Source organism: Mirounga angustirostris, unplaced genomic scaffold (assembly GCF_029215605.1).
Source record: "Mirounga angustirostris isolate CCGP_5_RB_7025 unplaced genomic scaffold, mMirAng1.0.hap1 SCAF_8, whole genome shotgun sequence".
Lineage (NCBI taxonomy): Eukaryota > Metazoa > Chordata > Mammalia > Carnivora > Phocidae > Mirounga > Mirounga angustirostris.
The window spans coordinates 93,710,358-93,735,851 of NW_026991716.1; the positions used below are offsets into that span (position 1 = coordinate 93,710,358).

Below are 25,494 nucleotides of genomic sequence, written 5' to 3' on the forward strand. Positions count from 1 at the left end.
AAATACTGAATACAAGGGAAAGGGGACCAGTAGTCCTGTGGCAACATACCATTTGGGTGGTGCACAGGGCTAGATAAGACAATTTGTCAGCACCTTATTTCTATGATATAATCAGAAGAAAAATAAATTTACAAAAATACTTCAAATATATCAAATACTGAATTTGAACAGAACTTCTAAATAAAATCTTTTCAAATTTGTAATAAGAAAAGTTGGCTCCATGAACATAACTTTTTAAAAATCAGCTTTGATTTTTTAAATTTTATTTATTTATTTATTTGAGAGAGAGAGAATGAGAGGTAGCACAAGAGGAAAGAGGGTCAGAGGGAGAAGCAAACTCCCTGCTGAGCAGGGAGCCCGATGTGGGACTCGATCCCGGGACTCCAGGATCATGACCTGAGCCGAAGGCAGTTGCTTAACCAACTGAGCCACCCAGGCGCCCTAAAAATCAGCTTTGATTTGAAATGGCTAGGTGCATTTTCTGATTAAAAATCTTCAATGATAAAATTTTTTTTTAAATATGAGCAGTAAGCTCTTTTTTTTTTTTAAGGATTTTATTTGTTTATTTATTTGAGAGAGAGAGAGCATGAGAGGGGGAGGGTCAGAGGGAGAAGCAGACTCCCCACTGAGCAGGGAGCCTGATGTGAGACTCGATCCCGGGACTCCAGGATCATGACCTGAGCCGAAGGCAGTCACTCAACCAACTGAGCCATCCAGGTGCCCAATGATAATAAAATTTTTTAATTTAAATTCAATTAGCCAACATATAGTACATCATTAATTTCAGATGTAGAGTTCAGTAATTCATCAGTTGCATATAACACCCAGTGCTTACCACATCACGTGTCCTCCTTAATGCCCATCACCCAGTTACCCCTCCCCCTCTCCACCTCCCCTCCAGCAACCCTCAGTTTGTTTCCTATAGTTAAGAGTCTCTCATGGTTTTTCTCCCTCTCTGATTTCTTCCCATTCAGTTTTCCCTCCCTTCCCCTATGATCCTCTGCTGTTTCTTATATTCCACATATAAGGAATGAAACCATATAATTGTCCTTCTCTGACTGACTTATTTCGCTCAGAATAATACCCTCCAGTCCCATCCATGTTGATGTAAATGGTAAGATTTCATCCTTTCTGATGACTGAGTAATATTCCATTGTGTATATATACCACATCTTCTTTATCCATTCATCTGTTGAAGAACATCTCGGCTCTTTCCATAGTTTGGCTATTGTGGACATTGTTGCTCTAAACATTGGGGTGCTGGTGCCCCTTCAGTTCACTACATTTTATCTTTGGGATAAATACCTAGTAGTGTAATTGCTGGGTCATAGGGTAGCTCTATTTTTAACTTCTTGAGGAACCTCCACACTGTTTTCCAGAGTGCATTCCCACCAACAGTGTAAGAGGGTTCCCCTTTCCCCGCATCCTTGCCAACATCTGTCGTTTCCTGACTTGTTAATTTTAGCCATTCTGACTGGTGTGAGTTAGTATCTCATTGTGGTTTTGATTTGTATTTCCCTGATGCCGAGTGATGTGGAGCATTATTTCATGTGTCTGTAGGCCATTTGTATGTCTTCTTTGGAGAAATGTCTGTTCATATCTTCTGCCCATTTCTTGATTGGGTTTTTTGTTTTTGGGGTGTTGAGTTTAATAAGTTCATTATAGATCTTTATAGATTCTTATCTGATATATCATTTACAAATATCTTCTCCCATTCTGTAGATTGTCTTTTAGTTTTGTTGACTGTTTCCTTTGCTGTGCAAAACTTTTTATCTTTTTTTTTTAAGATTTTATTTTATTTATTAGAGAGAGTGAGAGAGAGAGCACAAGAGGGGGTAGGGTCAGAGGGAGAAGCAGACTCTCCGCTGAGCAGGGAGCCCGATGCGGGACTCGATCCCGGGACTCCCGGCAGTCACTTAACCAACTGAGCCACGCAGGCACCCCGAAAGCATTTTATCTTGATGAAGTCTCAATAGTTTATTTTTGCTTTTGTTTCCCTTGCCTTTGGAGATGTGTCTAGCAAGAAGTTGCTGCGGCCAAAGGAATATGATAATAAAAATTTTTAATGATAATCTGAAGAAAATTTGAAGAGAAATTTTTGATAGTTACTATCTTGTGTGAACAAGAATCCTATACACATAGGAATGTCAGAAGGTCTTCCATGTCAAATAATGGTGAACTCCATCATTAGGACAATGAAGGAAGATGGATGAAATCAGAATTAGTGTAGGCTAATATGTATTTCTTGCTCATATCACCGTCCAGTATACGTTGGCCAGGTCACTGCTCATTCCGTCCTTCTTAGAACCAGGCTTTGTACCTGTTGTGCTTCTAGCCCTCTTTCAAGTCTTCAGAGCCCATCTGTTCAGCCTGCAGATGAGTAAAGGAAGTGAGGATTCTGTGGGCCAGATCAGGAAGCCATGCTGTTCACTTTTTCTCACATTCCACTGGCCTGCACCTGATCACATGGCCACAACTAAACACAAGAGTATGAAGAATATAGTCTAGCTGTGTGCCCAGGAAGGTGAGGAAGACATGGATAGTAATGAGTGCTAGCAATATTTTAAAAAATGAGCCTTTAGCAGCCTCACTGGGTCAGTGGGACAAAAGTCAGAGTTTAGGGCCAGTCCAGGATGGGAACCCAGTAAACTGTCCCCCACTTTGGATGGAGCCCTGAAGGACTGCATGCTAGGAATAAGTGTGAGCCAGAAGTCAACCAGCTCTCTAATGGACTTCAGTCAAATTCAGTGAGCTGAGTAACTTAGAGTACTTCAAGCCTTGAACTTGGATTTTTTTCTACAAGTATTCTTTTTTTCAAAGATAAAATCCAATACACAAAGATAACCAAACATATGAGGAGACAAGACACTGTGGATGTGAACAAGCAAAAAGAACAAATGATAAAATTAGGAACTCCAGGTATTGGAATTATGAGTCCATATTTTAAACAACTAAGCTTACATATTCAGAGAGGGTTTTGTTTTTTTGTTTTTTGTTTTTTGTTTTAAAGACAGGCTTGGAAATTTAAGTGTAGGGGTCTAGAGACTATAAAGTGAGATATATCAGCTTTGGGAAAGAATCAATAGAAATTCTAGACCTGTAAAGCACAATAACCAAAATAACTCAATGGATGAGTTTAAGAGCAGATAAACCACAGCTAAGGAGAAATACAGTGGATCTAGAATATAGGTCAGAGGAAAGTGTCCACAATGAATCGTGAAGAAGTGAAAAAAGGAAAATAGGAAATAAAGGATAAAAGCAATGGAGAATACGCAGCTTAACCTAGGTTCCCTCAGAGAGCCAGAAGGGGGAGAGAGACGGAGAACGGAGCAGAGGCAGTGTACGTATACAGACGGCCTGGGGACCGTCCGACATTGTGGAGAAAAGGATACGGACAGCACACTAGTTAGTCATCCAGCTTGCATGGGGAAAATGTGCTCAGGTTAAGACATGATATAAATGGGAGTATATCTACCTGCCTGTGACGTCACTACGCCTTTGATCTGGGCAAGTCTGGTGCTTGGCTGCAAGAGCTAACTGAACTACTGGGGGATGCTGCCATCCACCTCATCCCCTCTCTCTCTTGCTCTGCTAGTGTGAAGCACCATGAGCTGAACGTAACTGTATAACTGAAGTCAAATTTTACCCCAAATATGAAATCCTTTATGCTTTTGTCACACTGTAAAGGAGATCTTTATAGATCTCCTTTTCAGCCTTATGTTTTATTTTCTTTTTAAATGTCCCTGAAAAAATTCCGCTTCTATAGCTTAAGAAAACCTTGGGGGAAAAAATGTCCATGACACAACTCATGTTATGATCTCACATGTGTGAGGTAAGTGATAAGATGCCCATTATAAAAATGACCCCCCCAAAAAAGCATTATTGTTTTTGCTGTTTAAAAGTAAGTAACACAAGTTCATGGGGCGGGGAGCAGTGGGGAATCAAAAAAGTACAACAAAAAAACAAAATTCATCTTTTATTCCACCACCTAAAGGTAACTGCTGTTAACATTTTAGTCTATATCTTCCTAGACTTTTCCTACGTACATACTAGGTTATACAACAAAGACTTGCCTTGGGAGTGGGGAGTTTGAGCCAACTAAGAAAGAGTGGGATTTTTTTTTTTTTTTTTTTGGTAGGTAGTTCAATTGTTTTTGGAGACAAATGGATATAAAAGAAGGAATAAGCCTGCTCCTCGGGCTATGTTGTGTTTTATGCATCATTCATTCACTAATTCATTCCGTAAAGATGAAGCCCTTCCAATGTGCCATGTGCTGGGGTAGGGGCTGTTCGTTCTGTGGGCCTGGGGCCCTCCCCCGCATGTGGTGCTAATGGTATTACCAAAAAAGTGGGAGGGAGAGGGCCTGAGACAGACGCTATTTTTGTCATCTATAAATGACTTCATGGAGGGCTAAGGCGCCTGGCTGGCAGATATTTTGGTAGACCAGAGACAGCAGGAAGGAGCAGAGGAAAGAGCTTTTACCTCCTGAGTACAAAGGCAGAAGCAGACTGGAGGCAGCCAAATCGTTCACTCATTTAGGCTGCCTGGCCTCATGAGCTCAGGAAAAGGTTATTTGATAGTTAATAAAAAAATAGCTACTGTTCATTAAGTATCTATCTGTTGTATGCCAAATACGTACTATGCACATATCATTTCATTTGCTTTTCACATAAACTCTGTAAATAGCATTTATTGAGCACTTACTGTGTGACGGCCACTATTATAAGATTTTACATGCAGTCAGTACAGCGAGGCCTCAGGACAAACCTGAGACATGTCCTGCCATGATCCCCCATTTACAGATGAGGAAATGGAGGTTCAGAGGGATTGCTCAAGGTCACATGACTGGAAGTGACAGACCAATGAGTCCAAAGTGTCTTAACATGGTTTTTGCCCACAGTTGTTCGACTTATTTATGTAATGAAGAATAGCACTTCTGAGTAATAAGGAAACCCCCAATCTCTCACCAGAATCAGTCCTGAAAGTTTGTCACTTCTTGGATACTTTAACATCAAAGCCAGTATAAGAAAACACTCTTTTAGATACCTTCTAAAAACTTCATATTTTAAATTAATATAATCTTATTGGAGCTGATTTCCTTGAAGATGTCCTTCAATTAATACACTTCATTCTTCCAATGTTTTTTAAAAAGATTTATTTATTCTAGGAGTGTAAGGGGCAGAGGGAGAGGGAGAGAGTCTTAAGCAAACTCCTTGCTGAGTACGGAGCCCCAGGAGGGGCTCGATCTCATGACCTTGAGATCACGACTGAGCTGAAATCAAGAATCGGATGCTTAACTGACTGCACCACCCAGTTGCCCCCATTCTTCTTATGTTTTTAAAGAAAAAAGTAATATTGTTATCTTTTTTTGTGGCCTAAATTGGGATTTCTTTGGCAATGAATAACATTTCTTAGTTTTAATGGCCTTTTTTTTTTGTGGTGGTAAAATAATACATGATGTAAAATTTGCCATTTTAACCATTTTTAAGTGTACAGTTCTGTGGCATTAAGTACATTCACATTGTTGTGCAACCATCACCACTGTCCATTTCTAGAAATCTCTTCATCCCAAAGTGAAACTCGGGATCCATTAAGAACAGTAACCCCTCATTGCCTCCCATCACCATTGTTTTTAAAGGAGATAGATAACTATATAAAGCTTAATTTTCTTTACGTGAATGAGCACATAATTGTTTTAGGGATGTGAAGGAAGGGGATATTTGCTAATATAACGGCAAATGCAGAACCTACTGACAAAGGTATATAATTTGTAAAAATAGCTGAGTGGGCAGAATCCTGATTTTCAGTTGCCCCAGGCACTTCAGGGCGCTCCTGATGATGATTTTCCTTGGGCATGTAGTTATACTGATAGAAATCACATCCGTGCATAAAGAACAAGTTTAATTATACATAACTACATACCTAAGATGAGCTTTTACATTTTTTTTTACATATACTTTATGATTTACAAAAGATGAGACACTAAATTCTAACTGATCTCAAAAACATGGTGTGTGTCACCCTCAGAGCCTGAGTGTCTTATTGTAGGAGTTTTGCTTTTTATCCGAAGAGGCCGTATCTTGCCCCCCACCTCCGCCGTAGGGAGTTGTCTTCTTTACGTGGGATCCCACAGTCTCCATTGGTCCCTGCTGTGACCCTGAGGGCTGGCAGATGCACAAAGACTGATTTAGGGTTTTGGATATAGCTAGTGGTGGAACAAAACTAACTGGTCCTATTGAGAACGACACTTCTTTACATCCTCAACTTGTCAGTATTGAGCCTAATCCTAATCCTTTGGGCTCAAAATAATCTAAATAAAAAGCAGCCAAAGTGATATGGGTGTAATGTGTGCCCTAGGCACTGTGCTAAAGGCTTTACACATATTCTTTCGTGTAATCGTCACCATCCTGTGAGCTAGGAATCAAACTCCCGTTTTATAGATAGGAAAACTAAAGGAAGAGAAAGATGATGTGACTTGCCAAAGGTACCATTAATAAGTAACAGACTGAGGATTCACTCCTGGTCCGTAACAGGCCTAACAGCAGGGTTCCCTCGTAAGAGAGCCAAGGTTAAACAGACAAACCAACAAACCCCAGACTCCAGTCCCTTTGTGGCCCAGTGAGTGGGAGAGTCTCAGGTAAGGCCAGGCACCAGGTCTGGAGGTAAAGGCTGACCAGCCAGGGGAGGGAAGGGGGAAAGCAAGAGTCCCCTCTTCCGGCCCCATTTGTTACCTGGTGGGTGAGAGGAGATGGGAGGAAGGGACATCTCTAAGCAGATTTACAAAGAAGCTGGGTTATTCTTTGTGCTCTCTCCCGTTTCCTACCCTTTGCCCAGGGTCTCATAACTGCTGCATCCTTCTTAGAGCTGCTCTCCCTTGAGGGAACCACTCCCCCAGAGCTTCACTCTCTGATTTACTCACCTCCCCACACCTCCATGAGAAGTCTCTTTTCCTGAGTGTGACTGGTTTCAGCTGGTTGTTAGGACACTGTAGGCTTAAATGGATGGGCTCTAAAGCGGGGATGATGGTCTCCCTTCCTCACAAATCCCTAATTCTCCCAGGAACTTAGCCATATCTACATTTTTGGAAGAAGTTTTGATGCAAATGACTCCCCAAGTGAGGGAGACATTTCTGGACAGGGAGGAGTATTGACAGATTCTGCCAGAAATGGAGGAGGCTCAGCCATCTGTGTCCCAGGGATGGGTCCTGGTGATCCAGGAGCTTTCAGAGGTACCTCAGAGTAGCTCCTGGCCCACTCAGGCCGTGGTCTTGTCCACACTCTAGCAGGGCCAGAAACATCATCCACATGCAACTTAAAATGAAGAGAGGTAATGCTTGCTGGGAATGTTCTTAACCCCAAAGAATGTGTTTGCAGATAGTTTTCATAATTTTCATGAGTTAAATTCATGTTTCAGGGACAAGTGCCTTACATCGTAGGTGACACCTTTGTGGATAGCTTTGTGAATCTTGAGTGTTGTACCCTCCTCACATCAAGAGGGAGAGTGCCGCACCAAGTTATGCTCAGGTCTCTGTCTGCTTCTGGTCATTGAACCCTCTGGCACTTCCTGCAGAAGTTAGTAATCCATGTTCACTACATTGTACCTGAACAACTGTAGTTCACATTGAATGAAAAAGATTTTCTGATGAGTTCACACTGAAACATAGTCTTTATTTCAAAATGGTGACAGGGGAGTTGGCATGCCGTTATAAGATGGCTCCATTTAACAGTAGTGACAGTTTGCAGTTGAGCCATAGGAAGGATTGGGGAAATGTTTACAGTTATGTCATATAAATTAAACAATGTCTGGGTTTAGGACAGGGACCTACAGGGACCTACAAGGTATCAACTGAGGTGGCTCGAGATATTTTGTCACTCCCCACCACACTCGTCTTCTCTCTCTCTCTCTCTTTAACATTATTATTATTTTTTTTTAGATTTATTTATTTGAGAGAGTAAGAGAGAGTGAGAGCATGAGAGAGAGCACAGCAGGGGGGAGGGAGAGGGAGAAGCAGGCTCCCCGCTGAGCAATGAGCCTGATGTGGGGCTCGATCTCAGGACCCCGGGATCATGACCTGAGCTGAAGGCAGATGCTTAACTGCCTGAGCCACCTAGGCACCCCTCATCTTCTCTCTTGTCCCTTTTCTACATCACTATTACAATTACAGTAGACACCATCCTTAGCCCGCAGTTGAAAACACTGCTCCATTTGGTCAAGTTACCCCAAAGCTGCCACCTAGATCAGACCATGACCAGAAAAAGAGGTGTTTTCAAATTCAGGGCCACCGGAATTGGCTTCAGTGTTCTAGTCTTTATTTTCATTTTAATTACAGCCACTTGGAGCCAGTGACTATCTGGAACTGTCAAAGAATTTTGATACAATATTCCTACGAAACATTCCACAATTTACGCTTGCAAAGAGGACACAAGCTCGAAGATTCATAACCCTCATTGATAACTTCTATGATTTCAAGGTAAGGATGTAGTGTATTTTCTCAAGACTAAACATTTTGGACTGTGGAGTCAGATTGCCTGGGCTGGAATCCTGGTTTATTCTCTGGGCCTCAGTGTCCTCATCTACAAATTGGGGAAAATAGTATTTCCTTCGGAGCATTATTGAGGGCAAAATAAGCTAATCCATGAAAAGCACTGAAAGTGAAGCTTGGCACAAGCCAAATGCTGTATACATAGTATCAGTGATAGCAGTAAAATCATAGTATTGTAAGGCTTCCATCAGAAGACTCTGCGATATCAACGATGCCATCATGCACAGTGTGTGTGCACTACGATGATGTGCAGCGGAATGCCTTACCCACACTGAGTGCTCAGTCAATTCACGAGTTGCATGAATGCACGATTGGATGGAAAAAATAATGAATGAACAAATGAATGAGTGACTAGAGACCCTCCTCAGGATTGGAGCTCTCTCTCCCTGTGACCCAGAAACCCTCGTAACTAGCATTGCATCATTGTTTGTTGGTTTTAGCCATGTGTTTTAGGGTGAGTTACGGAGCCCGTGTCCATTCACCAAAGGCAGAACAGCCCATTGATTAAAGAGTGGGCCTCGGGGCCAGGCTGTCTGCCTTGAGGACCAGCTTAATCTCTCGAGCTGCAGTTGCCTTCTGTAGAAAAAAGAGGGGGGAATAATGGTACTTACTCTATATGGTTGTTGCAAGGATTAAATGAACACATAAGGCACTTAGAACATTGTGTGGCATAGAGTCAGATTTCAGTGAAGGTGAGCCACTATTTATAGTATATATCTGTGGGGTGCCTGGGTGGCTCAGTTGGTTGAGCATCTAATTCTTGGTTTCGGTTCAGGTTGTGATCTCAGGGTCGAGAGATCGAGCCCCACATCAGGCACCAGCCTCAGCACGGAGTCTGCTTGAGGTCCTCCCTCTCCCTCTGCCCCTCCCCACCGTGCTCAAGCTCTCTCTCTCATAAGTCAATAAATCTTTTTAAAAAATAGTATATATCTGTAAATACATACTTACAGTAAAAGCATAAGTACAACTTCAAAATAGAGTTAAGTATCATTTTACTGTTAGATATAATTTTTCTCCTTATTGTACAGAAATAGAGCAGTGATTCTAAAATTGAAGGGATCTTGAGGGGAGGAGGAAAGTACCAGAATCCACTGGGAGGAAGAGATGAAATTTTAATGTTTCTTTTTTTCATTCATTCAACAACCTTTCTCATACCAAGTGCAGTGCTAAATATTAGAAATTCAACGACAGGCAAAGCCAGATCTGGTGCCAGCCTTCATAGAACTTAGAGTCTGGTGTCAGAGAAGCATTAATCAAATATCCACAGAACTGAATGTAAAGTCGCCCCTCAGTGCTGGTCTCTTGGAAGGCTTGAGAGAGGAGTATGGTGCCATGAGGGTCTGGGGGAGAGTAGATTGATCTCTGTGGGGGTGGGGGTGGGCCTAGGGAAGTCCTGCTGAGGACGGCCTACATCAGAATCCCCTGGGCTACCTAAGATCTATGTTCCAGAGCCCACCCCACCCTAGCCCAGTAAATGAACCCTCATCCTAGAGGATGGACGTGAAAACCTGCATGTTTGCAAGCCACTCAACTGTTGCTTGTAAGCGCTGAGAAGTGATGCCTAAACGCCAATGCAGGGAGGACGTTTGTAGCAAAGGCCCTGGGGCGGGCCTGAGCGCAAAGGGCAGCTGGCTTGGCTCAGGTGCAGTGCTGAGAGGAGCCTGCCATAGTGAGTGACATCCAAATGTGGCACATGCTCCCAGGGGGCCAGCGTTCATGTGCCGGCCTCTGGACAGCAGGGAGCTGAGAACACCAAGCAAGGGGATCAAGTCCCGTCACTTACCAGACACTGCTCTGAAATACTCATGTTGGGTCCGGAATGAACGGAATGAGCCTGGAGGTGGCCCTCTGTTTTTAGAGGGCTAATGCTTCAAGAAAAAAGTGGTAGAGGGGCTTTAGTAGGTGGTTCTTAGAGTGGGAGGATTGATAAATTCTTAACTTGTCTACATGGCAGCTAGGAATACCTTAAAGAAAACATATGGTCCCCAGCCCTCTGTCCTACCCCCAGTCCTGTCTTACCCCCACTGTTTCACTTCTTAGTTAATGGGAAGGAAGAGTTCTGTGGCGATATGATGGAATACCAGAACCACTCTCCTAACATTTGCTTTAACTATATCACACATTTAGAGTTTGTGTTCTTTGTTTAAAGACTAGTTGAAATTATCTTATTTCAGAAATTGGGAGCATTAAACAGGCATTAGTCTAGAATGTATTCATGGAAATTGGTGAAATCAGAGTATTCATATCTAAATAATGAAAGAAGTGTCATTTGTGATTAAAAGAAATGTATAAGAGGAGGTAGAAGGCCATTCAGATATGGAAAAACTATTCCCAAATGTCATACATTATTTTAAGGTATTGGCATTGTTGTTTAATGATGTTTAAAGGGTAGCTGTGAATCCTGAAAACAAATTCAGGACTTTTTAAACAACAAGAAGAGTATGTTTTGTATTTAAACTGGTGGACATAAAATTTATAAAGATTTTTATAAAAGGTGTTTCCAGTATATGATCACATATGCACATTCACTCAAACACTTGTGTAATCAAGAAATATTAATGTCAAGCTTAGTCTTTTTGAAGAATGCCTTGGTAGGATGCTGATATAAATGTGGGTTCTAAAAATTCAGGGTCTAATTAGAGTAGTGATGCACTGAACTTACCAGAGGTGGTAACCTCTTTGCAGCGCATGAAAAGTACCCCCGCATGCACGGGCCCAAAACAGCCAGGTGTAAATGTCAGGCTCGGGGTGTAATGGAAAGACCACTGGACTTCGAACTGGGAGACCTGAGCTGGCCTCATGAGCTGAGACCTCTCCAGGCCTAAAGTCACCCAATAAAACCTTTGCTCCCTACTTTATAGGATGTTACAAGCTGTGTGGAAATATTTTGAAAAGCACTCTGCAGCTTAAAAATATCACACAAACTAGCTCCCTGTGATGACAAACAGATTTTATTTTGTGCGATATTTGTTCCACCTTGAACTTGTGAAATGTAAGGAGTACTACCATTCACTCATCTTCCTCTTTCAGGTGCGCATCATTTGCTCAGCATCGACTCCTATAGCAAGCTTATTTTTGCATCAACATCATGACAGTGAGTTGGAGCAAAGCAGAATACTGATGGATGATTTGGGGCTGAGCCAGGTAGGCAATATTAACATAATCTCTTTTTATTATAAAACAGCCTAATTGTTTTTGGTTTTATACGTGGCTACATTTTGAAGAAGGAATGCAGTATGTATTTAACCATTGATTTGCTGCTCCTTTTAAAGCCAAGAGAGCAGGCTTTTTCTCCGTATCACTAAATGTAAAGAATATAGTCTTAGGGTAGAAGGAATCTTCATGATCTGTTTTTGCATATAATGAAAACAAAGACCAGAGGGGTGGACCAGTGGGCCTGTGGTCACACAGCTGACTAATGGCAGGCCAGAGCTGGACACCAGGGACCCGTATCTGGTTCTGGGCTCATTCTGCTACACCAGGCTGCCTGTTCTAGGTACTCTTCGTGTCTCCTGGATTTGTAGAGCGTGAGATACAGTATCCAAGCATGTGGGCTGGCTATCCCAGGACCAGGGAGTGCCTGGAGCCCTTGGCTTACAAAGAAATCCATTATTCATCTGCCAGCCCCATTCCATAAACATTTCAGGAGCACCTGTGGTGCAGTGCTCTAGGGACACTCTGTGGAAAACGAGCCAGTGCTGGCCCAGTTCTCCTGGAGCTTGGGGTCTGGTGATTTGCTCCAGGCCAACTGGAAGTGATTTTACATTTCCTTCTTCTGTATGAACATGGCAGGATATATTGCTCAACAGTTGAAATATTAGTCAAAATTTTAAAGCTATCCATAAACACTTACCTCCAGAATGAGGGGAGCCCCATCCTTCCCACCCCAGAAATGAAAGGCCATTTGGAATGAGGAAATAGTTCCTTAGTGACCCGAGTAGAAATTATGCATTCTTAGGAGTCTGGGGGAAATGAGGCCTATAATACATTAGAAAGTGAACTTTCCAAATATGACTACTTAAACCTATGTGTAGAAATAAGTGTTGCTTATAAACCCATATGCTGGGAACCTTCAAAATGGTGGTTTCTCTAAGAGCAATACATCTGTCCAAATAATGTATTTTACTGTTTGAAAAATATACTTGAGGGGCTATATCATTTGTTTCTAAAGTTCCTTAAATCATTGGTTCTTCCATTTTTCTCCATAGGATCAGGGTTCAGATATAGGGTCAAGCAAGCTCAGCATGCAGGGCTAACAGTATATGAAGAAATGAGGGCTCACGACCACAGGGTCATGTGGTTTTGCAGTGGGTCAGCGGGAATGCATGGACTAAGGAGTCCAGAAGTTTTCTCTGAGGAAGTGTGACAGCAACCCCCTAAGGAAAGAGACACAATTTTTACTGGCCACAAGCCCATGTTGGTGTCACCCGTCCCAGGCTGTTTGCTGGCCTCACAGAGGGATTCCCAAACTTAACCCTGGTTAAGTAGCTCAAGACCCAAGGCAGCTCTGCCTTCCCAAAGTAGGCTCGCAGGCCAGATCTCTAGGCCCACAGGAGACCTCTCTGTCAGCCGGTGCGGAAAAGGCTCTGCGGAGGCTTGTCCTCAGGGCCTCCTGTGGGGCACGTGGCACTGCCCGTGGTGCTTCGGAGGAGGGTGTCAGCCTCTTCCTAACTTGCCTGAACGGCTGGGGTTTTTTTGGTGTTACTTATCTCTGGCGTACATTTTTGGAGAAAGAATTCTTTTTCTGACATTGTCTCTCCTTTAGGTTTTGCAGAAAATTTCCATCCTGCAAAAACTTTCTTCATGCAAAAATCTTCATATTTGGATTTTGGGGCATTGGTTCAGCTTTAATTATTCTTGTTTTCCCTATTGTTTTCTCCCTGGTAATTTGTTCTGACTATTGATTATTGGTTTAAATTAGTTAATTCTCCAGTCTAGTTTAAGAGATCATATATGGAAAAAGTGTATAGAACATTTTATGATCTAAACCTAAGAAGTTGTTTTAAACCTGTACTTAGTTCTGTAAATTTTTATTTGTGGTAGTTTTAATTAGTCCTGGGTTGTTTTGTTTTGTTTTTTTAATTGTATTTTGGTAACCAGGACTCAGCAGAAGGACTCTCTATGTTTACTGGAGAAGAGGAGATCTTTGCATTTCAGCGCACGCTTTCCCGACTCACGGAAATGCAGACTGAGCAGTACTGGAATGAAGGGGACAGAAGCAAGAAGTAACCATTGCTTCTGCATGAATAGAACTCTGGACACATGATTACGGCAGGGAGAACTCTTTTTTTTATGGGACTTGAAGGAATCATTTTTCTCATCATTAATTATGCACTTTGTCCTCTGGACCATTTTTATCTCAAAGTGCTCTCAAAGATGGACTGGATTAGTAAGTTAAAGCCATTTTTATAGGTTTACTTTTTGCCTATTTATTTGGCTTTATTTCTGCACTACAAAATTAAAATCATCACTCCTGAAGATTAATGTAGGACCAGACATTTTGGCTTCATATTAAGCCACCTGAATAACACACACACACACACACACACGCGCGGCTAAATGCAGTGTCGTTCTGGACCTCTCCAAGCTTTGGCTACATGGTAGCCATCTGATACAAACATGCCTTTTATGAGAGGGAGAAAAACCCTACATTTCAATACAAAGCAGAGGAACTTTCTGATTCTATTATAAACTAAAGAGAACACCATTTTAGAATATGGTCTTATCCATGTGATTTTGGGGGGCCATAAATTATACTAAATCTCCTAGGCCTCAGGTTTCCTCACAACTGAGAGTATGTCTTTTACCCTGAGATCAAGCTTGGCAGGCAGGACCAGATCTTCAGTGGACACAGAGTTGCCTGAAAAAATTGGGGATTACGACACCAGTAGAATAAAGCAGCATGGGTGTCAAATTCTAACCAACAGGCAGAGCCCGCAATGCTGACTGACAGTAGGAGGACAGATCCCAGGAAAAGGGGCCAGTGAAAGCGAGTCAGGAGGAGACAGAGTCCTGGACACACCAGCAGCAGAGTGGATTCCAGTTCATCTGAGGCCGGCAGGACCCCCGTGGACGGGAGCCTCCTTCCCACGGCTCAGACGCATTTGCTGTGCTTGCAGAACCCCACCGTCCACCCTTGCCTCTGCTTCTGTGATGAGATGAATTTAATAGTAAATAGGGAAGAACACTTGATGAACCTACTTAAATAAAATCTGACTTGTCCTTCATTGAGGCCATTCCATGATTCATTCAAGTGCCACCTGACTTTGCTAACTCTTACCACAGAAGGTGTCTTAGTTGAGGCTGTTACAAGAGTCTAAGTCCCTCTTCAAGAAAAAAAGAAAAAAGGAAGAATGTGACATCTTATAAAGTGTTGTGAAAATCACATATTTTTTGGGGGGTAGGCCCAGTTCAAATAAAATGGTTACAGCTGTCAACATAAGTAAGCTCTTCGAATCTATTTAATTTGTAAGTGAATAGTCTATCCGCATTAGTCTATTTTGGACGTTAACCTAAGTCAAGCAGATTGATGGATAGGGTACCCAAGTATAGAGAAAAGTTTAAATCATGGCTTCTGAAAATTAAATGGGGGTTTAAAAACATTAAAATTTTCTAAAACTGAAGTACAGTTGACACAATATTACTTCAGTTTCAAGCATATGGCATGATTCAACAAGTCTGTACATTCTGCTGTGCTCCCCACAGGTGTAGCTCCTGCCGCTCTGCACCCGGCGCTATTTCAGTACCATTGACTGTGGGCCCTACGCTGTGCCTTTTCATCCTGTGACTTACTCATTCCCTAACTAGAAACCGGTACCTCCCCTTCCCCTTCACCCGTTCTGCCCCCCCCCCCCGGCAGCCATCAGTTTGTTCTCTATATTTATGGATTTGTTTCTGCTTTTTGTTTGTTTCACATATAAGTGAAATCACGTGGCCTGACTTAGTTCACTAGCATGATATCCTCCAGGTTCATCCATGTTGTCGCACATGGCAAGATCTCATCCCCTTTTATGGCTCAGTATAAAAATACCTTTACTGAGGTGAGACAAAAAAGAGTTCAAAAGAGCCACATTTATTGCTAGACATTTACATGATCTCAGAAAAAAAAATTTATCCTTGAGAGTTATGTAATTGTCCCTGTTTATCGATAAGGAACCAAGTCTTGGAAAAGTTAAGTAGCTGGACCTGAGATTCACAACTATAAAACTCACGGACTATACCACACCACCTCTGTGAAGAAGAGATTATTTTAAATAGTGATTTTTTAAAAAATTCCGTGAAGATGAATTTACAACAGAACCATTGCTTTGAACTCTATAAATATAAAATGTGTAACTCATTTCTATCAATCGTAGCTTTTTGCTTTTCACTTTTTTTTGTTTTTTTTTTTTTTTGCTTTTTACATTTCTTTGGCAATTATGCTGTATCTTAGTAAAGAGACAGTAGGAATGGATGGACAAACAGATGGACAGGCTGATTGATAGAAACAGGAACTGTCTCTGAGTGTGTTGGGTGTATGTGAAATAGTCCCCACTCAGGTTCTTTTGTAAAAGTTCAGTTGAGGTCAGGTATTTGGACCTAGGTTTTAATTTTTCCATGGAAACAATGATGTGATATTAGGGCCCTGGCTCAATGCACAGAAGCCCACACGATTCTCAGTGCAACTGCCCCAAATTTTGGTACTAAAGAACTTAAACTTTTAAATATTGTTTCTGTAGGGCAAAACTACAGTTCTGGTTTCACCTGAGCACCTGGATCATGTCCCTGCTTCTGTCCCGTCCCCTATGCCCCACGTTCTCCTGGGCCTGGTAGGATAGGCTGTAGTGAAGGGGCTGTCTGAGCTGGGAGTGGGGGAGGGGAGTTCCATGGTGGCTGGAAATGGTACATCTTTATCCCCATCTCTTCTCCACAAAGTCTGTTTCATAAAACAGCCTGCAAGAAAGAGAAACAAAAGTCGTAAAGAATAGCTATTACAAAAACAAAAAAAAACAAACAAAAAAACTGTTACCAGGAAACAATATGGTACTAAAAGAAAATTAATGCCAAAATGAGACATGAAAAACAACTTTTAGATTGGAAAGCAGTGTTTCAATTCATGTGTTTTTCTTCCAAGTCCTGTCCCTATTACATTCTCAACATTCCAGTCTTTCTCCCTGGGGTTGCATGAAATCTCTCAGAGCAAATGCTCTCTCTCTTTCTCTCTCTCTTTTTTTTAATGCTTTAAATTGATACTTGAAGACGGGCATTTGAGCTGAGTGTTGCTGTGGAATATTCCCAATTGCCTAGAAACTCAGACCGAGGAAATCTTTAGAGTCGGGAAAATGCCCAGGGCACCCTCCGAAATGATCCCTAATTTCCAAACTTGGAAGAAATTAAATGGAGAAAAAGGAAAGCTTTTCTTTAAAAAGGAGAAAGAAAAATCTGATCATTGCATTATTCTTGCCGGACAGGCTTATGTGCCAACACTGGTAATAATGAAAAGAAAAACATGGTGGACTTAAAGAATTTTTAACCTATTTCTTATGTTTATAAAATGTAAAAGACTCTAGTACCATTCTAATCAAATTTATGCATTTTCAGTGGGATTTCAAATTTTAGTCATAAGGAAATATTTTAATCTTCCTAAAGTACATTTTTTTGTACCCGTAAGTGTACAAATAACATAATATTTAAATTACTGAAAAAAATTAAGATTTCACTTGTAAAATACATAAATGGATGTGCTCAGATCCATTTATTTATTTAACATTATTTAAGAAACACATAGTGCTGGGCGCCTGGGTGGCTCAGTTGGTTAAGCGACTGCCTTCGGCTCAGGTCATGATCCCGGAGTCCCGGGATCGAGTCCCGCATCGGGCTCCCTGCTCGGCGGGGAGCCTGCTTCTCCCTCTGACCCTCACCCCTCTCATGTGCTCTCTCTCATTCTCTCTCTCTCAAATAAATAAATAAAATCTTTAAAAAAAAAAAAAAGAAACACATAGTGCTTACTGTGTGCTGGGCATGGTTCTAATGCTTTGTACATAAACTCTTTTGATCCTTATAACAGTCCTGTGAGCTAGGTACTGCTCTTACCACTTTACACACAGGGAAGCCGAGGCACAGAAGATGGTAAAACAACATACTGAATTGCTAACATGTACATGGGAGCCGTAAACTTACCCACATACTAATTTATGAAGCTTTCCATGTAACTGCTTCAGTCCTGAAAACAGTCTCCCTAGTCCAAGTACTTGAACTTACACTTGTAGCCCCTTCATCTGGAATAGAAGCACCCAGAGACATTGGGGTCCTGGGGCCCTGACATTTGGGTTCCTGACTGATTGCCAGAACCTGGCAGCAAGTCTGTAACGAGTGATGTCGTGATCTTGGAAATTATCCTCATCAGATCTGCTAACTTGTCAGACATCCCTTGCTGGTAGAAAAAGATTTTCTTTGGAGATGGAGTTTACACCTTTTTCTTAAGGCAGAATTGAGATTTGTTTTTCCCATTGGCATAGCAGTTCATTTTCCTGGAACATAAAATTAAAACTAATAAAATCTGTCCTCTTGTTGAATGTCTGCTGACTGTCCAGCTTCGCACTGGAAACTTCTCATCTGTTACCTCAGCCGGCCACTCAGCCCGGTCGAACTTGTCTACTGACCTGTCGTCTGTGACAGTGTGAAACTCCAGAGGATATCTGTCTTTCCTGCTTGCTTACGAAGTCTTCCAGAGGTTGTCCTGAGAATTTTCCTGCCTCTGGGCTGTACTTTTTGGGTCCCAAGGGGTTGACTGCTGGTCTCTGTGCTCTGCCTGTTCTTCTCATCTGAGCACAATGGGAAGGGTGCAGGATCTGGTTCTGCCAACTTTTGATCTCTGAGCCTCAGTTTTCTCGTCTATAAATGAGAACAGTGATACCCATTTCCTAGAGTTATTCTGAGACTAACTGGTGAAGAGTACTTTGCAAATGGTAAAAGGTTAAGTGAAGAGTAGCTGTTATTGATACTAATAATGAGGATCATAAAGCAATAATAAATGCCAACTCTGCTTTGCATTATAGCCTTTGAGGAATACAAAACAGTAGATGACACATCCCGACCCAATACGGTTTCTAGCAGAAGGGAAAAGAGACGCATTAAATGGCTAGACCCAAGGGCACAGAATTCTGGCTTAATGAGATGCTGTGAAGATTGTCAAATTCAAATGTATTCTTTCAGGACTAGAGAGAAAATAGACTTGCCTGTTCGGCGAACATCGAACATTTCCCGGAAAGAGAGCTCCATCTTGTGGTCAGTGGGATGAACTGACAGAAAAAAAGTCCAAGAATCCCACAGGGTTGGAGAACAGGGGCTCTCCCAGCCGCATGCTCCCAGACCCGGGTCCCACCCGGGGAGAGCCTGATGCACTTGGTCAGAGTGGGGTCTCAGGCCCAGTATCTGTTAATGCTCCCATGGGATTCTAATGGCCAGCGAGGGTTGACAACTGCCCGTCAGGAGCTTGTGCCCATGACCGCACGGCCAGGAAGAACATGGCGTTGAGCCTGGGTCTCCGGACTCCCATAACAGGCCACTTCCCAGGGAGCAAACCCTGTGGCTTAGAGGCCTTTGAGCCCAGGTCATGGCGTACGAGGGCGTCTCGGGGCCTCCCTGCTGCCTCCCAGGGCCTGCTCTCCTCCTTCCTCCTATCAGGTTTTATGCACTCCTTCCATTGTGATGCGATACATCATGTAGCTTCCAGAAAAGTCAACTGTATACTTGTGAGGGAGAGTGAGAAAGGTCCAGAGTGAATCAGTGATATTATGAAAAATAGTTTTACCCTCAACAGTCTCACTGGAAGAAACTTTGGACTACACTTGGACAAGGTTGAGTTTATTGCTAAAGGGATAAAGGATTCCTGGGAGCCCAGTGGGGCCCAGTGCCCAAGAGCTGGTGTAGGGAACCGGACTGGGGAGAGGGCACCGAGCATGGAGACGGGGTGGGGCTAAGCCAGATGGGAATCTGAATACAGGAGAAGATGGTGGCCAGTCTACCTAATGAAACCTCTCTCTCCCTCTCTCCAGCCAGCTCTAACTTCCTCATCACCAAGGGCAGAGCCCTGGCTTTAGTCGCCAGTAGCTCCTGCTGTTCTCAAGCACTTGGCACTTCGCCACCCCAGCCCCACCCCTACAGCTCTCTCTCCTTGAGCTGCCCTGAACCAATACTTGGTTCTCCTCCTGCCTCTTAGGTCCTCCTTCTCTGAACGCTTCTGGCTCCTTTTCCTTTTTCTCGCCCCCTAAGTTCTTTCTTGAACCCATTAAAAATGGTGATTATAAAAAGACCCAATATTATACAAAATGCTTTCACACCTATCATCTTCATATTCTCTTCCTGATTCCCACAGCTACAAATACCACCCAATGCCGATAAATCCCAAGTGCGTATCCCCATCCCTGACTTTCCCCAATCTTCTGCTCTCTATTGCTGGCTGCCTACTGGATCTCTCCTCCTGAATGTTCTGTCAATTCGGTATGTCAACCCAGTCTTCCAAGTCCACAATATCTTCTTGCAATGATATCATCCCAGGCACTCATGCAGCCGCAATACACGATGAATTGGCAAGGGCCAGTGATGCCGGGAAAAGAAGTAATAGACATTAGAAGCATGTTGATACCTGCTTGAGAAATGGTTCAAGCAAGTATTTGTACAGGACCAGACCTGATACGTGGTTAATTATCGGAATGAGTAGCAAATGAACAATCTGAAGATAGGAGCGGTTTGAGCAAACATGATCCCAAGCCCTCTGGGCCTGTCCTGAGTTTCCACAGGAACTGAGTTAGGTCTGGTGTCTCCCGCATCGTCCTTATTCACCCTGGGGCTGAGGAGAGTTTGGAGTCTTACAGAAGGACGCTGGCCTTCAGGAGTACAATAGATAGTTGATAGTTCTCATTCCTCTTATTCATTCTCTAACTGAAGGAATGAAGAGTTTCTTATGGTGAGGCCCTCTGCCAGGTGCTATGTGGGATATGACGATGTAAATGCTTACAAAATTGTGGTTATTTTGATAAGGGAGTCTGTGTGTTGACTCAACTGTTCCTTAAGGAAATCTCTCCAATTAAAATCAAAATAAAAACTAGAACTGGGCAGGGACGAGCCATACTTGTTGAGTGTCCCCAAATCTTAGCTAAGACAAAGACTTGATTCATGTTTGGGGATTCAGATAATAAACTCAGAAAATGCTTGGAATCTAGATGATCTGGCTTGTCACACTTCATGTTCTTATCTTCAGCCTGCATCTCCCCTCTGCTTCAGCTCTGCCTCCACAGTTCAGACACCCTCCTCCATTCCCTGCCAGAAAGGGATACTCTAATAGACACAAAAATCCCTCCAAGAACTCCCCCAGGGAAGACCAAAAAGAACCTCCTTCTCCAGCTTTGGCAGATGTTACTGGAACTTGCCCATTGTCCAGTTCGCCTTTCCCTCCAAGCTTATGGGAGGATCACACCTCCTGGCCCCTCCACAGTTAGACAAGGCCATGTGATTAAGTTCTAAACAATCAGTTGTGAGCAGAAATGATGTGCCGTGTCGCTTCCAAGGTGAAGCACTCATTAGTTGGTTTGAAATCTTCTAGACTGCTCTTCTCTTGCCATGGAAAACATAGAAATATATTAAGACAGATATAGCCAAGATGAAAGTAGCCTGGGGGCACCTGGGTCGCTCAGTCGGTTAAGCATCGGACTCTTGATTTCCACTCAGTTCATGATCTAAGGGTTGTGAGATCGAGCCCCATGTTGGGCTCTGCATTCAGCATAGAGTCTGCTTGGGATTCTCTCCCTCTCCCTCTTCTCTTGCTCTCTCTCTCTCAAATAAATCAAGAAAGAAAGAAAGGAAGGAAGAAAGAAAGAAAGGAAGAAAGAAAAGAGAGAAAAAGAAAGTAGCTTGGAATGCTGAGCCACCACATGGAAACCCGTGGTGAATGTTGCATGAGCAAGGAATACAATTACATTCTGATAAGCCATGGAGATTTTTGTGCTGCTTGTGTATTGCAGCATAAACCAGCCTCTTTTGAGTAGGTACCAGCCATCCCCCAGGCCACCTCTTTTCATTTTTGTTAATTGTCTGAGGACGGCACTCTTCCCTGAGAATTCATACTAAGAATGGCTTCTCTCTTCAGCTCTATCTCCACATCCACCTGCTGGTCCCCTGGGAGGGCGGAGCAATGTCAGCTTCTCTCTATATTCTTCCAAACTCCAACATTCATACATATGCTATAACTGTCCTCACCAGCCCCACCTCATTCCTTAAGTACTTTTTAAAATACTTGCTATCAAAATAAATAAATAAATAAATAAATAAATAAATAATAAAATACTTGCTATCTTTTTAATACTTTCTTCTTGTGTGTGTTCATGGCCACAGTGAACACATTAAGTGGACAGGTTCAAATTTATCCTATGACTTTAAATCCATCCTCGCTTGCACTCTCGTGGCTAAGAAAGCTTCTTCAAGTTATTTAATGCTTGGAGTTCAGTCATCAGTTGCTTAAAACTTTAAGTAGCTGCAAGTTATAAAAACCATCTGCTCAAGTACAAAGTCTGTACCCAGGGAGAACCATTTTCAGAGATGAAACCCATCCAACCAAAGAAGAAAAGATATGGCATAAAATCAAAAAGCACTAGAGCATATGCTTATGCTGATTCATATGGAATCCAATCGCTTCATTCATCCAGTGGGGTAGGAATCCAGAGGCGACCTGATAGAAGGGCCAGGTGGGAAGAACTGAGCACGTGGTTAGGAGTCAGGATCCATCTGAGACCCTGTACTGCTCAACTTGGGTACGTCATTTAACATTACTCTTTGGGACTCATCTGTGATGTTTTCCTGTGAAGCTCTGACATTTTATCATTTGGTTCAGGAGTGTACAGATATAAGTGGCCAATAAGCTCATGAAAAAATGCTCAATAACTCATTAGGAAATGCAAATCAATATCACAACGATACCGCTCCACACCAGTGCGATGGCTAGAATCAAAGAGAAAAACAAAATAACAAGTGTTGAGCAGGATGCAGAGAAAGTGGAACCCTCATACATCACTGGTGATAATGTAAAATGGTGCAGCTTTCGAAAATAGTCCGGCAGTGCCACAAAATGTTAAACATGAAGTTACCCCAGAACCCAGCAATTCTTCTCCCCTTTGTATCTATCCAAGAGAAATGAAAGTATATGTCCCCACAACAACTTGCACATGAATGTTTATAATCTCATTCGTATTAGCCAGAAAGTGGAAACACAAATATCCAACTGATGAATGCATACACATTACATGGTACATCCAGACAAGGGATTATTATCCAGCCTTTAAAAAATGAAGTCTTGATACCTGCTGCAACACGGATGGATGAACCTTGAGTACAGGAGGCCAAAGGAAAGAAGCCAGTCACAATGGCCATCTATTATGTGATTCCATGTATATGAAATGTTCAGAATCAGCAGATCCATGGAGACAGAAAGTAGGTCCCAGGGGTAGTGGCAGGAATGAGAAATAATTGATGATGGATACAGAATCTTCCCTAGGGGTGGTTTCAGGGGAGCTGACTATTAGATGTCTGAATTATTAGATGTCTGAAATTCAATTGTGGTCGTGACTGCGCCATTCTTTCAATATACTAAAAACTACTGAACTGTATACTTTGAATGGTCGAATTTCATGGTATGTGAATTCTATCTCAATAAAGCTGTTAAAATAGGGTGCAGGTATTCACTAACCATTTATTCATTCATTCATCATTTACTTGCTCTCTACTCTGTGCCAGGAGCTAGGCACACCGAGGTGAAGGAGACAGAGTCCCTAGCCATGATGTGCGCATGATCTTTCAGGGACAACACAGGGACATCATGTAGTAAACGCCAAGAGGGCAGCTTGCCCAAGGGTCCTGGGAACACAGAGGGCACTCAAGTCCGCCAGGAAGTTTGGTAAAATGTGGAGAAGGGACAGAGTGACAGACACTGTGTGCTGAGGGAGAGGTGCAGGGTGGCAAGACTCGTTCCTCCTCTCCAGGAGATGAACCTGGGGCAGAGGCAGTACTAACAGAGGGCAGGCGTGATAAATACCGCGAGAAATTACAGTGTTTTGGAAATTCAGAAGAGGGAGAAATAATGACTTGAATGTTATTCTTCTGAATGTTGAGAGAAATGGGATATAATTTGGTCCTCCCAGACTTAATTCATTTTTAGAACCCCAAATTTAGGGTGCAGAGTGTTAAAAACCGCTGCTGTCATTAAAACATGCCCACATTTTGCACTAATAACCTCTCATATTTTTAACCAGATTCTGTAACATGCAGAGTATTACATTCAATTGCTAAAAAAGTAGCAGTTGATTTCTGCTGATTAGAGTAACATGGTCTGTAGAATTAAAAATAATTGCTTACACCTCTGTGGGTACTGAGAATCAGATTCAATGGCACAAAAATAATCCTGTGACCACGATACGGTAGCGTTAGGTTTGGGGCAAGGAGACACCCAGAGCTTGGGTGAGCACCACTGTCGTGTTGGGACGCCCGTGACCGAGCACCCCAACCTGTGGCGGGCCGACAAAGGACTCCTTCGGGGAGCACGGAGGAGGAAGGACAGGCTATGAACGCCCAGAGCTGTAGCACAAGGCAGAGCGTCCCAGGGCGGCCTTCTGATGCCAGCGGGGGGACAGCCCCTTCTTCCTGCCCTCGCTGGTGTGACGAGCGCCCGGAGAGGCCCAGGGCACGGCTCCCTACGCGGGGCTGACGGGCATCTGCAGCCTGTGTGTGGCCTCTCCGGGCCCTCCTACCTCCTTGGCTCAGAAAGGGCTTTCTCCCCCAAGGCTCTGGGCTGTCCCCAGTTCGGGCCACTGAGTTACAGCCCCATCAACTCTGTCTCAAGGCCAGAAATCGCGCCCAGGGTTGCGTGGGTGGGGGGGTTGTGCTCACCCCCGTTCCCTCCCTCACAGCCCGCATTTGCCCGGCGGAAGTCCTAGGCAGAGCTTAGCTTCCATTGGTGGTGGCACGGGGGGATCTGGGACCACGTGACATCAGCTGGTGCGGAGGGCAGCTCTGCGCAGGCGCTGGGGGCAGGCAAAGCCCGGTGCCTACGGACTGAGCTCGGCGTCTTCGCTCTGCTGTCTGGAGTCGGACCCGCGGTTAAATGCCCGCGCGGCCTCTCGGTGGTGTTACCTCGGCGCGCCGTGGGGCGGAGCACGCCGACCTGGCCGCCCGTTCCAGGACGAGGCCGCGGCGCGGCGGCCTGCGTTCACGGTCAGCGTCCTCCCGGACTCCCTCCCCGAGACACGTGCCGGGCACACACCCGCTCTGCCCCGTTTCCCAGGGCCAGCGTTTCAGTTCCATCTGGAGGACCTGAGAGCGCTCCTGAGGAACCTGCCCCAGGAACTCGGAGGCGCAGAGGGCGACTGGACGGCCGCAGACCCTGGCCTGGGGCAGCGGGCTGCCACCTCGGGCTTCCTCCGGCCGGGCTCGCGGCTGCCGGCCGGCCCCTGCTTCCCGCGCGGCGGCCCCGGTGAGCTGGGGGAGGGCCGGCCTGGGAAGCCCCGCAAGCGCCGAGGCCCGGCGGGACGGGCCTGCAGGGGAGCCTGGGCGGCGCGCGCGGCGAGGCCCTGGGGAGCAGGCTCAGGCTCTCCTCACCGCTGGGCCTCCTCGAGAGCGAGCACGAACGCGCAGAAAGGGCTTCTCGGAGTAAGGGCAGCACGGCCCACGCTGTACACGGATCCTCTGAGGCCTTTGCGTGAGAAGCCCCGCGGGGCCAGTCCCTCCGCGGCTGCGTGCCCAGCCTCTCCCAGGAAGGGAAGGGGCCCAGGGGCCGCCTGCTCTCTGGCGGGTGCGGCGTTCGGGGCGGCCCGGGTGCTGCTCGCGAGGCGCCCCGCGCGGAGGAGTGTGCGCTGCCCTCCCGCGAGGCAGGCCCGGGGCCCCGACGGGCCACCCGAAGGTGTCTGCAACATTCGGGGAGAGTCTGG

The 25,494-nt window shown here is 44.1% G+C and overlaps 1 protein-coding gene and 1 long non-coding RNA gene across 6 annotated transcripts in view; one reads left to right on the forward strand and one right to left on the reverse strand.

Moving 5' to 3' along the window:
• Positions 1–17,918, reverse strand: part of LOC135365591 (uncharacterized) — a 45,661-nt gene extending 27,743 nt beyond the window's left edge. The window contains exons 1-2 of the long non-coding RNA XR_010413722.1: positions 17,783–17,918; positions 16,286–16,474 (exon numbers count right to left, since the gene is read on the reverse strand). This is a non-coding gene — a long non-coding RNA (uncharacterized LOC135365591). The remainder of the gene's footprint in view (positions 1–16,285; positions 16,475–17,782) is intronic.
• Positions 1–23,347, forward strand: part of AFG1L (AFG1 like ATPase) — a 235,383-nt gene extending 212,036 nt beyond the window's left edge. For all 5 annotated transcript variants that reach the window (XM_064597957.1, XM_064597959.1, XM_045865273.3 and 2 more), the window contains 3 exons: positions 8,330–8,470; positions 11,573–11,686; positions 13,643–23,347. In XM_064597957.1, the coding sequence (XP_064454027.1) occupies positions 8,330–8,470; positions 11,573–11,686; positions 13,643–13,771 (384 nt within the window). In that variant the 3' untranslated portion in view covers positions 13,772–23,347. The remainder of the gene's footprint in view (positions 1–8,329; positions 8,471–11,572; positions 11,687–13,642) is intronic.
• Positions 23,348–25,494: the final 2,147 nt, after the last annotated feature.